Below are 16,813 nucleotides of genomic sequence, written 5' to 3'. Positions count from 1 at the left end.
TGCACTTATATGACTTTGGGAGAACCCTAATTTTAAAGCCTTTTAGACATACATGTAAAACAATTTGGTTCAATCTTATGATAAGCAGAAGCAAATGCTTTGTAGTGAAATTGGTGGAACAGAAAAAAACATGGGAGATTGTTTTAACATGTATATTTTTAAATGTGTATCATCAAATCTATGTCTGAAAATGTGAAAAAGTTATGGCAATTTTTATCCCATTTGTTTTGTCTAGGTGTCTTGACTTCTCGGTTTATAAGCCATCTTTTAGAAAAAGCTTTGTGTCTAACAGTAAAAACTCAACAAGAAATCTGTGAGCGATGGCTCACTAGTGATACCCCCGCTTTCAATCACGATATAAGGAAATAAACAAAATCCTCGGTAAACAGGGAGCTTTTGTTGATTTATTCGAAAATGAATACTATCAAATGGCATACCTACGGGTAGAATGTTTTAAAATTTCAAGCCGCTCTGATAAATAGTTGCTACGGAAAAATGGAAACACAAACACGGGTGAAACTGTATACCCCTCTCCTTCGAAACAGAGGTTTAAAAATTACTTTCCCTATTTAAATATTAAACAATCCATTTTTTATGATTTAAAATGTGAACAGAGCAAACTATGAAGGCCTTCATTGACTCAGGACTTCAGTACTTTGATTTTTATCACAGCAGGTGTGTAAATTTCTGATGATTAGAATTCCTATTTTACTTTAATTTGAGCGTTAATTTTTTATTATACTTTTCATTAAAAAATTTATGCTGTTCGTAAAATTTCACTATACATCATATCTCCAATTTTATAATCTTTCATGTTTATAAAGTTTTGTATGTATGAAGTCGTGTATTTTTATTAAATATTGACGGCAAAATAGCCACGGCCATAGATCATATGTTCGGATTTAGAATAAGGTAATAGTTTTTTACATTACCTTGACCTCTGTCCATCCGACCTCAAGTTAATATTAATTCATTTCATTTTTTCAGAATTTCCAAAGATACTATTTTGCACAAAAAAATAATTTTCGATTAAGATACGAGTCAAATTCTGTCACCACTTACATTTTCATCAAAGGCAGGGGTCAACTCATACTTTTTTTGGCTAAATATGATAAGAAACCCAATCTGATTAAAATACTCGAGCTGACATGTGCCAAGCCAAGAGTATGGATAGAAACGTAATCAAAGATTTGATTTTAATGTTACATTGTTGAAAAGAGGAAAATAAACCTAGTATGTATTCACAAAACCTCGTTAGTAAGTCATGATCATTTACTGTAGACTTTGAGTGTACATACTTTGAATCTTTTACTATCAGTCGCCATGAAGAGTTGGAGGAATAGCCAATAACCTTTATAAGAGAGTAACAGAACATGAAAAAAGCTGTTCCATTCTGAGGAAATTAAATCATATAAACAGTACACTTAACAGTGAATCTGAGCACTTTAATATCATGTATAAATTACATAAATAATAATTTATTATCATACCGGGCCTTAAATAACATTGAATAATATATAAAATATTAAACATACATATTACAACCTAAGAGGCTCCAAATACTCTTATCTAATTTTTTCTTCTAAAAACCACATTAAAAATGTACTATACTTACTTGATGTAGACATTCAAAAGTCTTCTAATTTGATTGTGTTTGAAATTTAGAGAAACATTGTCGTAAATTACTAGATTTCTCTTTATTGATATTTTTACAACTGTAGAGAACTTTCATTAATGAGTATGAAGTTTTGTGTATCAGGAGAAAAGTCAGTTTATAGATCCTGTAATTTGACAACTTAGTCATAAAAATGAATGAAAAATTCATTTTCGTTAGGAATCAAATGTCATGATTTCAAACCCACGTAAACCACTAAAACTGATAAACCACATTTGTATCTGGATAGAGAAATCTTTTAATAACTCATTAGAGGCAAAGATATAGACTACTAGTAAATACCTCGCTACATGAAAATTAGAATATTGGAAGCAATACTGTGATCAGAATTAAGAAAATCAACAACCATCACATTATCAAATGCATTCTTAACATAAATTATATATCATTATGGAATTACTGTCATCTGCAGGTATCAATGATTGCCAAAATTGGTTGAGCCATTCAAAGATAATTTTGTAGGTCTCATGTCATTCTCCATGAAAACTTATGTGGGATAAAGACATTTCTTATAACTCTCTATTGACGACCCACCAAAAAACAACCTTGGGACTAAGGGCTAAAATGATTTTTACATTGCTCATTGCCAGAAAAAAAAATAATGATAGAGGTGCCTTTTCATCTTTATTTTATTGGTATTGTGATAAAAAAACAAAAGGCACTTTCAAGAGATTCAGGAGGGCCTGAAAATCAAGTAACTATCTGAAATGAGCTCAGTGGAATTTCTAATTCTGGATGTGATTTACAATGTTGCCAAAGTTAAGTTCCTTTTTTTCTTTTTTGTCTTGTCTAACTGTCTAAAAAATAAAAAAAAATGTTTAATCACTAAAAATAAGACCTAACAAAGTTTCAGTAATAAACAGTACAATGACTTAAATAGTACAGCTTCAAATAAAAAAAAACTTAAATCATCAACACAAAGGCTTAGGAAATATATATATTTCTCTCAATCTGATCCCATCTTAGTAAATGGCAACAAAATAAGAGCAACTTAAGGCAGAGGAGTTATTTCTGACTTGACAGAGACAAGCTAATTAACACAGAATCTATTTCATACAAATCCCATGGACAATATGCTATTGCTATGGAAACTGTCATAATTACAATTCATTCTCTAAAAGTTCCAAATGAAAACTGTATGAAAGGAAGCAATGACATGTGTGACAATTACAGATAAACTAAAAGCATGAAATAAACCCTAATATAAATTTCCTAAAATAAGCAGTCCTTCACCTAATATTGAATGTCAACAGCTTTCAAACTGTATTTATATATTAAAGCAGATATGGTTTTAGAAGCTTTAACAGGAAAATGGAAATAATTAAACAATAGTCAATGGTGTACCTACAATGTATATCAAGAGGCCAAGGCTTCAACATGCATGCCATAGAAATCCCTTCCCCGTTTATTTGCTACAAAAGGCTTCAACGTTGATTTGAACCTGGCTACACCACTAATAGCGTAGGATTGCAGCCTTGATTGGAAATAAGCTTTAGATAGTGTAATCTGACAGCTTTAGTACAATATACCTGTCACTTTAAATTGTATTACAGCGAAACCTCTCTAAACTGAACCCTGAATTTTGATTGTGAATAAATATTTGACACAGGTAAGAATTTGACAAGCATAGAAGTAACCCCTCCTGGCCCCATATTCCTCAACAAGCACAACCTCTAAATTGTTTTGGGGCTATGGCACCTTGAGGTACCGAAGATCCAATCATATGTAATTAAGTTATTGTCTGTATATCAGGAAAATATTTTTTCAATCCCAAATTCCTAAAGGATTCAAGTCACAAACAACAAAATCAATACTGTGCTTCCTTTTGTGGTATGGCTACTTGTGGTATAATTTAATGTTGTCTACAGATGACGATAATGCTGCTGCCAACAACATGATACCATTATACAACTGCAAATTCTTTTTGTGGTCATATAAAAAGCTATGAAGTCAACAATTTATAAATAATTTCTCCTTTCATATATTTTTTTCTTTTGGATTTAAAAGAAAATTTCAGGAATCATAACTTTAGCCCTCAATGATGTAATAACCTTAGTCGATAATTAAAATGACAATACTAATTAGTAACAGAAGGCATACTAGTACCTGCGAAACTAAGATTAGATCTGAAATTTTTAAGTTTTGTTAGACTTTTGTCTTTTGATAAAATTGACCTTAGAAAGCACAAAACATATCACATCACAACCACAATACAAACAATCTGACTAGATAAAAATGGTTCTTAGGTAGCTGTCCATCTAAAAATCAATGTCACGTTCTCATAATGTAAACATGCTATGTATATCCACCTCTCCTTTGGTATTTTAGTTTGATTTTTAGATGTTTCCAAAACATATTACTTCCAGACGATAATTTTTTGTTCTCATCATTCTGCACACCCTGCTAACTTGCACATGCATGTTGCTGTAGAGCTCTCCCCTATGTTGTGGTTTTATCACAGCTTGAGCTGTGCTCAAAATCATACTTTACAGTCATACTGTTCTTCTAGAATCCAGAAAACTTTAAAGGAATTCACTATCTTTGCTTTAAAAAGATAGATAACTCAGATTTTGCTTACACATTGTACAACTTGCACTTAAAATATCATTTAATAGGAAAAAAATCATTGGCCATTCCATAAATAAAATGCATCACTCTATCATACATCATAAGTAAAAAAATATTACCTTTTCCAATAAATCACTTCATTATAATTAAGCATGCTTTTTAGATGGACAGATACTTCCATACTTAACAAAGTGTAACACTAACCTTCCCATCTCAGCTTTCTGCTGTTACAATAGCAAAAATTTTCATGGATATTCATTTTTATTGATGAAATTTGTTCATAAATTACACTGAAATGAGAAGGACTTAATCAAAAATTGTACATATATAAATGTTTGGTCAGTAGGAAAAAAATGGATAGAATGCAGCATGGAAATGTAAAATTTTGATCATAGATATTTTTAAAGCATGTTACCAAACATTTTCTTCACAGAAGTTAGTCGACTAACAAAAAAACTAAACTTTTAAACATCAAATAAAATCTTCTTCTTGCACTGATAAGTAGTAAAACTAATATTCTCACAACAGTTAATTCCCCTGGCCTAAATTCGAGCTACTGAGATCACAGTCTATTAGAACTATCAACAGTTCCATTCAGTCACTGCATGAAAGATCTCCTGTCTACTTTCTGTTCAGATTAGCCAATCAGAATTCATCTTTTACGATTTTGAAAGTATTATTCAAAAAGGAAAAACCCCAGGATTCTGCAAAGGTCATTGAACAGAAAGTAGAATGGAGTGTTGTTAGATCCTTCATGCAGTGACTGAATGTAACAATTGATAGGTCTAATCTAAATTTGATTGTTGAGATCAATCTTTCTTGTTTTATAAACAAATACAATTCACGGTTATTGTGTATGTGGTAGACAATACTCTAAATACATGACCTAAATACAAAGTTAAATCTAAGTCTTACATTTTTCAAAAGCAAACCCAAACACATACAGCTTAGTTATGCACAATCCAAGTTCAAAATGTTTCTTTTAGTAGAATGTTATCTAGACAAACTCTTCAAAAGTGTAAATGATTTCAGAGAGTTCTTCTCAGCTTAGGTAAAATAAATTTAGTTGTTTTTAGTATGGACATGCATTCCTCATTTCCTCTGACATCACTTTACATACACACGAGTTTGAGGTAAGAGAAAGCACCTGTGGGAAGGGGAAGAGTTCTGAAGCAAAGCACCATCAATGAAAGAAATAAATATCTATTGATCCATTAACCATCATCTACTTTTTCTTCATCCTCTTCAAACTCCTCAGAAAATTGTTGTTCTAGCCTCAATCTCCTGAAATGTAAAACTTAACATTAAATTTTCAATTTCTTGACAACAGTCTTCACTAATAGTGCAATGAAAAAAAGATGACAAATTATGGGTTTGATTAAATTTAAACAGTGCAGAACAAACAACAATATAAACAACAGAACAGAAAACAAACCAACACAAACAACTTCTGAACAGAAAAAGTAATTTACCCAATAATCAAACTTAATCTATATTTATAATGTATTTAAGGTCGATAAGACAGAGTCCAGTAGTTCTTATAATATATTTTATTTGTGAAAAAAAAAGTGAGAATAAAATGACAAAAGGACAAAATGATTACTTTAAACCACTAACTCATCAAGCAGTAGAAAATTTCACTGATAAAAAAAAAACTAAATCAACACACCAAATTAACTATATTTAGAATTGAATTTTATCTCATAATAAGGTTGCTTCGATTTCTCTGAAAGTTTGCTTTTCAACACTTGTCTGATCATTGATCTGGCTAAGATACACTCTCAATATTAAAATATTAAACACAAGCTTTAAAATTGAAAAAATGCAATAATTGACTACTCCCCGAAGGATAAACTGCTACTTAGTACAACACTAACCTAGATTCCAGTCTTGCACACTTAGGACATTTTTCAGGAATAAAGCAGTCTTTATGGAAACAAGATTTACAACCTGTAACAGCAGTGAAAAAAAAATTAAATCAAAATTGAGTAAATGTGACATCTATTGAACTACACAGACATTAGGATTTACATAGTGAATACTCCAAACTTCAAAATGACTTTCAAAATTTCATCCCATACTAGTAAAATTCAAGGACTTTGATTGGCTAGGAACAAGTCTGCAAATCATGTATACCCGGGTGTAACTAACCAATCACATGCAATTTAACACTAACACAACCCCCATTTTAAAGATATCAGATAGATTAAAGTCTCATGTTGACTTTTGGGTATATGTTCAGGCCTCCAGGCGTACTTTGGTGCTTCAGGTGAAAAAAATTTCCATATGTATCTATAAATGTAAGTAACATAAAACAACCATTAAGTAAGACTACATACAAAATATCAAATCAGTTGGTGAAAGCATTACAAAAAAATGTGGAAAACTGTAAAATCACTGAAATTTTCTAAGTCCAAGGGCCATAACTTCCATAAAAATCATTCAACTGTAACCAAAGTCGAACTTAATCTGTAACTTGTCATAGTTAGACTACATACAAAATTTACAATCAAATGGTGAAAGCATTACAAAAAAAGTGCGGAAAATTGTAAATTCAAGGGCCATAACTTCAAAAATCATTCAACCGTAACTTTTCATAATAAGGCCACATAGCAAAAACAAACTTATTTGGTAAAAGCATAACCCAAAAAAAGTGCAGAAAATGCAGACCGACGGACACCCGCCCGCCAGGCATTTCCATGTCCACTTGTGCTGTGTCGCAGGGGACAACAAGGTGATTTCAAAGTCAAGATTTGTTTATACTAACCTATACAAACTTCCACTTTATGGATCTGGAAGGGGAATATCACATCTTTATCATTATTGCAGAATTCACAAATAAAACCAAGTCCCTGACAAAACTGAAAATATAAAGACAGGCCATGGTAAGCATAAAAAACAATTTGAGGGGAAGACCATACTTTTGTGGCATCTGATCAGTTGCATATCTACGGTGTTATAATTAGGGTTGTCAAAATCATAAGAAATTACTAACCAATGAACCATTAGAATTTTTAATTGGTTCACCTATTAATTGGTAGGTTTTGTTAATCAGGCAAAAACTGGGATATCAGTTACTGTTTGGTTAAATATATTTTTGTATATAAAATATGCATACATTGTATATAAGTTGATTAAACTTTACAGTAGTATATATGTATGTACGAAAATGTTTGCTCCTCAACAATGTGTAACGGTAAAAATAATCCAGAAGAATCATATCAACTATCACATTTGTTATGAGTTCTGATTGTGATGATGTAAATGTTTGTGTCCTTGATGAGTTCACAAATTAGTTCATGGACTACTGTGTTGCTTTTTCCAGGATTCGCAAAAAATGTGATGAGGGTTTCAACTTCCTCTGCACTTCTCTTAAAATAAGCCCAAGCTTTAGACGGCTGGACTGCGATGGTTATAACAAAGTGCTAAACTGTGAAACAATTTAGACAATCAAGCCGATTTTACATGTTTTGATAACTATTAAAAAAAATTTTAATGTTGCAATTAGCCTCTGGTCAAACAACCATTACATATCTTATTAAGATAATGGCGTTTGGATATTCATGTGATCTGTTGAAAATAACAGTAAAATAAAATCTAAAAATTCGTAACATGTATGGTTAACCATGCAGCATTTTCGGTATTTGATATTCGGTACCTTGGACGGTTAACTGGTTAATCGTTTCCATCCTTAGTTATAATGTGTGTGTCCTGTCATTTTCTGATTGTTGGAATATGTGTGGATCAAATGGGTACATGTGAATTCTACTTGATTAAAGATAGTTTTAAAAAAACAAAAGACCACCTTACTAAACACAGTCAAAATGTAAATCATCCTACTAAACACAGTCAAAATGTAAATCATCCTACTAAACACAGTCACAATGTAAATCATCCTACTAAACACAGTCACAATGTAAATCATCCTACTAATCACTAGCTTTTTTCAAGGTAAGTGACCCATACTCAAAATATTTGCAATATTCAAAATGATCAGCATAATGGTATAATGTGACCTTTAGACCACTGTAAAATATCATATGACACCAGAAGTTTTAATATCTCTGCAGTTGAATTAGTATTAGATAGACACATAGCATTCAAAACAAGAGGCTCCCAGGAGCCTGAATCCCTCACCTTGTTGAATTATGCCTTTCAGCGGCAATAAATTAAACAAGAAATTGTCCAACAATTTTGACTCAAGAAAACTTTGACAGAACTTATCATAAGGATCATTTCAGCAAGAGAAAGTCTAAATCTATCATGGCTTTCAAGATATTGACTGAAAACTAAATAAAAAGGTCATTTTTCACCTTTCAAGGACAATAACTCTTACAAGAAGGGGTCTGACAACTTTTATGCCTGAAGACTTTTGTAGTCCTAAAAATAAGGATCGTTTCAGCTATTAAAAGAATTTGGCTAAACCTAACGGTTTTGGAGATATATGAGAAAAACCATTGTCTGACCCCTATGTTCTATTTTTAGTAACAGCCGCCATGTTTTTCAAAGGATCAAAAAACCCCACATCAGTTCTATGAGGATACCCTAAAGAACATACATACCGAGTTCTGTTTCAATTGGTAAATTAGTGTCAGAGGAGAAGATTTTGATAAGAAATAGCATTTAAAAAAATAGCAAAAACCCTTGTAAAATGGGCAATAGCTCCAACATGGCTTAATAGATTAAAATGAAAATTTTGACTGCAGATAGACCTCATCATGCTGAACACTAACCATTTTGGAGATATATGCGAAAAACTACTGTCTGACCCCCATGTTATATTTTAAATAACAGCGGCCATGCTTTTCGACAGATCAAAAATCCCCACATCAGTTCTATGCAGGATACCCCAAGAACATTCATACCAAGTTTGGTTCTAATTGGTCTAGTAGTGTTAGAGGAGAAGAGTTTTGAAAAATTGTTAACGACAACGACGGATGCCAAGTGATGGCAAAAGCTCACCAGGCCCATGGCCAGGTGAGGTAATAAAAGGAATGAATATCAATATGCTGAAGACTGAATTATGGGGGCCACATAACAATGGGTGTATAATGGGGAAGGTAATGATAATATACACAAGTTTCACCTAACTCTGTGACATATCACTTCCAGGTGATGTTTTTATTTTTCTTTTTTTTTTTGTGATCATCCTTCTGCAAGTATTTGTTGCCGAAGAATTCTCTGCTGTCGTTTTAAACCAAGTATTAGAACTCTAAATATAAAATATGGAAAGTGGTGAAAACCCTGACCTTGACAAGTGACCTTTACCATAAATACAACAACTGGAAGTCGAAAAACCCATATGTTTTACCTCAGTTAACAGTGATCTTACATACATTTGTACCTTAGGTACTCATTGGTCTCTAAACATCTGATTTCTTCTTAAACAATACTTTGGTTAAACTTCAAGGTAATGTCATCTATGTTCATTCATAAAGATTGTTGGCTGAATTCTTAATTTTATTGTTCCACACAACCCACAAAAACCACAAAAATGATAATCTAGGAATAAAAATGAAATAACTTTATGACAGGCAATAGACCATTATCAGAAAATTACTAACCATACAATTTTCTACATGGGATATAGCAGTGTTAACTGTATTCCTCAACTGAGTCAACATCTGTTGGCTTTTCACCTGCAAAAAGTTCAAAACAAACAAATAATAGAACTTATATTCATACACTTTTAACCAACTACCCAATATACGTTAAAATATATCAAAGAGTAATCAAGGGAACAAAAGTTATAGCGGCAATCAAAAGAATGTAATCCAGGGACAAAGACCAGACATGGAAAACAGACATACACAACAAAGAACATAAAATAACTAAAATCATACATACAAAGTAACAAAAGCAAATGAGCAAGTCGGACTCCACTAAAAACTGGGAGCATGGACCAGGTGCACCATTGGTAAGCTGACCAATTGATATGAATTCAAACCAGGTATCTATACAGGGCCAATATGAAACAAGAGGCTCCAAGGAACCTGAATTGCTTACCTGGTTGAATTTTGCCTTTCAAGGGCAATAAATTAAACAAGAAGTTGTCCAACAATTTTGACTCAAGAAAACTTTGATAGGACTTATCATAAGGATCATTTCAGCAAATGAAAGTCTATATCTATCATAGTTTTCAAGATATTGGCTGAAAACTGTAAAAAAAAACCTGTCATTTTCCCTTGTCAAGGACAATAACTCTTAAAAGAAGGCATCTGACAACTTTTATGCCTGAAGACTTTTGTAGTTCTAAAAATAAGGATCGTTTCAGCTATTGAAAGAATTTGGCTAAACCTAACGGAAAAACTACTGTCTGACCCCTTTGTTCTATTTTTAGTAACAGTGGTCATGTTTTTCGACAGATCAAAAAACCCCATTTAAGTTCTATGCAGAATACCCCAAGGAACACTCATATCGAGTTTTGTTTCAGTTGGTAAAATAGAGGAGAAGATTTTTTAACGAAATAACATTAAAAATAGCAAAAAACTTTGAAAAAGGGCAATAACTTTAACACGGCTTAATAGATTAAAACGAAAATTTGTCCACTCATGCTGAACAATTTTACCCACCTCAGAATTTAGCCTAACCTAATTGTTTTGGAGATATATGCAAAAAACTACTGTCTGACCCCTGTATTCTATTTTAGTAATGGTGGCCATGTTTTTAGATGGATCAAAAATCCTCACATCAGTTCAATGCAGGATACCCCAAGGAACATTCATACCAATTTTGGTCCCAAATGGTCAAGTAGTGTCAGAGGAGAAGATTTTTGAAAGAAATAACATTAAAAATAGCAAAAAAACTTTGAAAAAAGGCAATAACTCCATTATGGCGTAATAGATAAAAATGACAATTTGATAGTTCTAAGTTTTAACTTACACTAATGAGATCACAATGAGAGTATACATGTATATGTACTCTCAGTTTTAACTTACATTAACAAGATCACATAAAGTATACATATACATGTACTTTAAGTTTTAACTTACAATAATGATATCAAAAAGAGTATACGTGTATGTACTATAACATTCAACTTACATTTACGAGATCAGAGAGAGAGTACACATGTAAATCATCTGACCAGTATGGCGGTAGATTCTTTATGTCACTGTTTACACTGAAAGTAAAGAAAGACATCTATCATACATTTCTAAAAGGTTATGTTCTGCAGATATCAAAGGCTGTCTCAAAACATAAAATATTTCAAACATGATTGGAGTTACACCCCAAATCACACAGAATCCTACCGAACAGCAACCTAAGATGCTTACCATGTATGCCCCACATATACAAAGCCACATTTGAAGTTGATCCATTCATTGGGAGTTAAGATAATGGCAGCAATATTCAGAATGACAGACTGACAAAAAACATAAATGGACAAGGTGATTTCATCATATTACCCACAAGTTGAGTGGATGTGTAATAAATTAGAAAGTTTATTATCTACTATTTGAATTACTCCAGCAGGTTATCTGTCAAGCTATTTTCTGACTTGGTGCCATCCTACTCCAACAGTGCTAGAGGTCTTCTGTCAAGCTATTATCTGACTTTGTTTATCCTACTCCAGAAGTGCTAAATGTTGTCTGTCAAGCTATTTTCTGACTTGGTGCCATCCTACTCCAACAGTGCTAGAGGTCTTCTGTCAAGCTATTATCTGACTTTGTTTATCCTACTCCAGAAGTGCTAAATGTTGTCTGTCAAGCTATTTTCTGACTTGGTGCCATCCTACTCCAGCAGTACTAGAGGTCTTCTGTCAAGCTATTATCTGACTTTGTTTATCCTACTCCAGAAGTGCTAAATGTTGTCTGTCAAGCTATTATCTGACTTCGTTTATCCTACTCCAGCAGTGCTAAATGTTGTCTGTCAAGCTATTTTCTGACTTGGTGCCATCCTAATCCAGCAGTGCTAAAGGTTTTCTGTCAAGCTATTTTCTGACTTGGTGCCATCCAACTCCATCAGTGCTAGAGGTTGTCTGGTAAGCTGTTTTCTGACTTGGTGCCATCCTAATCTCTAGTATCTGACATGTTGAAAGCCACCACAAATGTGAATAAGCTAAACACATGTTTTAAAATATTTTAAGTCTTTTATTTATATAAAAGAAGTTTAACCCACTGGAAATAAAGTGAATTTTTTTTTGGTTAAATACAGTCAATTCCACTTAATTGCATATAAATTAATTGTATATTTCAGTTAATTGCATATGATGTCTCAGGACAAATCATTTACCATTCATCCCATGCATAAAATAAAGGAAGGCAAAATTTTATTTCTCATGTGTATCTCTTTCAGGTTTATCAATGAATAAAATTAAAATTCATGGTTTGTGTTTACTTTACGACCCCCACATAGGTCATTCACAGGTGAGGTGATGTTTTTATTTACCTGTTTTATAATTAGTCACCCATGACCTGGGTACGTCTAAACACCGCAAACACCGGTCTTAGTGCACTAAGACCACAAAAGTAGCACTAAGACCCATAAGATGACATCTTTCCGAAGTAAAAGTATTACCATTGGAAAGGTTATTTAAAAATTCATCTATTGTACTGAATTTAATATAATAGTAGTCATTGAATCATTCACTGTTTAGTCTTTTGTACAATTTCTCCTGCACATGCTGGCAATCATGCGAGTGACCGTCCATGACCACGGCTCTTTGATATCCATTGATCGTCAATTAGTCAATGATGCATACAGTAATAACCAATCAAGCTTGACTCTGGTGATTTTGTTTATTGGTGATAATCTTATTTAAAATGTTAAATTACGTTAAATTTTTGTACATGATTTCAAGAATATATATAATAATATAACATATATAAATATATTTAACTCCTTCGTGGTTTCTTTATTATTTGAAGTTAAAAATATAATGCATGGAAAATGTTTTAAATACATAGTAAAGATTTTCAAAAGTTACTCAGTTTCAGCAATAAAAGTAAATGCATATAAAATGCCAAAAAATTGGAAATGGTGTCTTTACTTATTAACAGTTTGATAGTCAGGCATCAGTTATTCACCATTTAAAAAAAATACCTAAAAAAGTAAATAATTATAATAAATAATTTATATTTGGTTTTAATTCTGGACACATTTTTAAATATACATGTATTTTAAATGTTTCTTTTCTTTAATTCATTTCTAACTCATTTTCTTTATTTAATAATCGTTTTACTTTAGATTTTTAACTTTTTGATATTTAATTTCCTTATTTGTACTTGGCGCAAAAGGTCGTCTTTTTCTGGCGGAAAAATATTATTGGCGAAATTTAACTACGATTTTACATCAAATTGGCACAAAAGGGCGATGCCCAATTCAAAAAGATAAAGGAGAAGTATAAGTTTTCTGTGTCCTGAAACTTTGAGAGAAAGGAGAAAAATCTGCAAGTCATTTTTTTTTATTATATTAAGTTAATTTTTGGTGAATATGATTTATTGTATATAATTTTTAATTTTTATAAGTAATTTTTAAATTATGCAATTTCAATTTTTATTACTAATAATTCTGTTTCATTCTAAAGTCCATAATTAATGTTATCAGGAACATATAATACAGACAAGATTTTTTCCCCCATATTTTCATTTTTATTTTTTCCATTAAATGGATCAAATGAATCTTAATTCTGTTTGTTTGTTTTGTTTGTTGGGGTTTAACTTCCGAGCAGCAATATTTCAGCTATATTCAGAGGATGAGCGTGAAATTGACGATAAAATGAACATGAAATGATGATGAAATTAAAAAGGGATGGGACACAAGGACAATGGGGTCGACAAATTTTGATTGCCACTGGAAATAGGGAGAGGTGGGTAGGGTTGGGCAATTTAGCCTTCTGTGGCGGAGCCTTATGGTTCCTACTCCGGGAGAATACCACAGTAGGGTTCTTTAACGTGTGAGGAACGTAATCTTAATTCTGGATTCATAAATTGTTCATACTGCATGATTTTATAATCTAAGCAAGCAGAACAGTCCACTTTCTTTGTCCTTTGATTATAAGATGTTGTTCAATTTCATCGATTCCCAAGTAAGTCTATATCTGCCTAATCCTTCAATGATTAAATTAATTAAAGCATATAACTCCCCTAAAGGTATGAAAGGTAAGACATCAATAGTCCAGTCCAATTTTATGACCCAATTATGGAACTGTCAACAACTGACCTGTTTTATGATAGCATGAGGTCTGCTTGGGCTAATTTTAATTTTTACAATGAACATGATTATGAAATATTTAAACTAAAAAAGAAATTATGCTTTCAAGTTAATGAGAATTAATTTATATTCTCTCATAGTTTGGTGTTTATGTATGATTTGATATAAATAGGGGTGACGCAGAATAACATATCATTCAAAGTAAAATATCTAAGTATAAACGTAATGATTTGTCCCTAGCTGATAAATATGAAGTTACCGAAGCCATACTAGAAGAGAAGCCATAGATCTGGTGACAGAACTTGGAGACTCAGACTTCACACCTACTTCAGGATGGTGGTCAAGACTACATGGGGAGAAGAAGGATGACACAGAGACAACAGGATCACCAATGTATTACCTAACCTACCTGAGATCTATCAACCAGATGACATTTACAATGCAGATGAGATCAGGCTCTACTATCACCCCCAAACCAGATGGAACATTGGCACATAAACCTGACTCATTGTCTGCCAGCAAGAAGATGAAGGACAGAATCACAGCAATGGTTGCATGTAACATGACTGGCACAGACTGACGCAATCTACTGGTGATTGGCAAAAGTAAAGAACCCAGGTGTTTTAAGGGAAGGAAATCTCTTCCAGTCTTCTACAAGAACATGAATGCCTGGATGACAGCAGACATCTTCATCGACTGGTTGTAAGACTTCAACAGAGAGAAGCGACCACAACAACATAAAATTCTCCTACTGGTAGATAACTAAAGTGCTCACGCACACAACACAGCAGATCAACTTGAAAACATCAGACTCGAGTTTTTACCATCCAACACCACTGCAGTCATCCAGCTGTGTGACCAGGGGATTATCCACAACCTCAAAGGACACTACAGGAGTCAACTTGTAAAAAAACTTGTCAACAAGACTGATAGCTAACCAGCAATTACTCCTACTGAATTTGCCAAGAAAGTCACACTACTCAACGAATGTAGGAAAAAAGTCACAGGAAAAAAAGTCACGGATAAAAAGACACAGGAAAAAAGTCAGCAACATTTGCAGAACTTGTAAATGATGTAAATTAGGTTTTTCAACCTGCATTCATGTACATGCTTTTGATTTAATATCTAATACAAACAGAAAAGAAAGGTATATGGGGTAATGCATAAATGTAACTTTATTCCATCAAACTTATCCTTACAAGCAAACAAAGGTCACCATGACCTAAAAACTATACTGAGGTAGCAATAACTTAAGAAATATACAAATAGATGGCACCATAACTAAAGATATATACAGAGGTAACCATAAGTAAAGAATTATACAGAGGTCACCATGACATAAAAAGTAAACTAAAGATATATACATAGGTCAAATGAGACAATGATCAGCACAGTGCATACGCTCAACAACTCATGGAAGAAGGTGAAAGCTTCTACTATCACCAACTGCTACTGAAAGGCTGTCTTCAAGGAAATTAAAGCAGTACCAGCAGAAGATGACATTGACGCTCCACCCAACATGACAGCAGAAGAGTTTGACAACTACATCAACCATGACAACGCTACTGAATGCTATGGAGTACCAACAGATGCAGACATTGCCGCCTCCATTCTACCTAAGAAATCAACACTCATTCTGACAACCAACCAGACAATAGTGACAGTGACAAAGAACCAACTCTTCCCATGACATAGACATGACAAAGACAGAAGTCAGAGCATATCTTCCCATTGTATGATGTGCTTTAAGGGAACAAAGCTGCACAGACTTCTCAACATACTACAAGCTAGAAACAGAAATACAGAAGATGTTCACCAATGCAATACAACAGACAGTTATGAGAGAGTTCATCAAATGGATTCCTTAGACCAGAGACTCAAAATATTTATGAACTGATTTTTTATGGTGTAGTGCCATAGAAAACATTTGTAATGAAGCTCATTTTGTAAGATTTTAGTGTATGCAGGGAAAAAAAGCATAGATGCTGAACTCCTTACTATTTATGATGTAGAACAAAAGCACCTTTTGACAAAATATCAAGTTTAAAGAATGAGCTTATACAAAGGAATCTACAAAAAATATATTCAGTTATCATTGGTTCAAACTAACTTGAAACTAACATAGAAGAACTAAATGATAACATCAAGTTTATTCAATTTTTGGTTAAGAGAGGGTTTCACTGTACTAAGAAGTAGTAATCTTTTTGCATCGATTCTTTTCAAAGTTATGCAGAGTAGGAAACTCACTAAAATTCTAGCCAGTCCTGAATACAATTTTTCAATATATTTACTATATGGCTATATAGATTTTTGCTAAAATTAGCCAGCCCTGCAAGAAAATAGCCTCAGGCTGGTGGGCAGGCTACTATTTCTAACTCTATGTTGTCCTAAAAAAACAAATGTCACTCAAGTAAA

General features: G+C 32.8%; 1 protein-coding gene across 4 annotated transcripts in view; it reads right to left on the bottom strand.

The window, feature by feature from the left end:
- Positions 1 to 1,424: 1,424 nt before the first annotated feature.
- Positions 1,425 to 16,813, bottom strand: part of LOC148624648 (run domain Beclin-1-interacting and cysteine-rich domain-containing protein-like) — a 38,777-nt gene continuing 23,388 nt past the window's right edge. For all 4 annotated transcript variants that reach the window (XM_088567432.1, XM_088567433.1, XM_088567434.1 and 1 more), the window contains 5 exons: positions 11,288 to 11,366; positions 9,808 to 9,882; positions 7,011 to 7,104; positions 6,121 to 6,193; positions 1,425 to 5,527 (listed from right to left, as the gene is read on the bottom strand). In XM_088567432.1, the coding sequence (XP_088423558.1) occupies positions 5,458 to 5,527; positions 6,121 to 6,193; positions 7,011 to 7,104; positions 9,808 to 9,882; positions 11,288 to 11,366 (391 nt within the window). In that variant the 3' untranslated portion in view covers positions 1,425 to 5,457. The remainder of the gene's footprint in view (positions 5,528 to 6,120; positions 6,194 to 7,010; positions 7,105 to 9,807; positions 9,883 to 11,287; positions 11,367 to 16,813) is intronic.

This window comes from Perna viridis, chromosome 2, assembly GCF_037379345.1.
Source record: "Perna viridis isolate PV_CMFRI_1.1 ecotype Kerala chromosome 2, ASM3737934v1, whole genome shotgun sequence".
In the NCBI taxonomy this organism is placed as follows: domain Eukaryota; kingdom Metazoa; phylum Mollusca; class Bivalvia; order Mytilida; family Mytilidae; genus Perna; species Perna viridis.
Note: the sequence above shows the minus strand (reverse complement) of the source record. Positions and strands in the feature narration are given on the sequence as shown.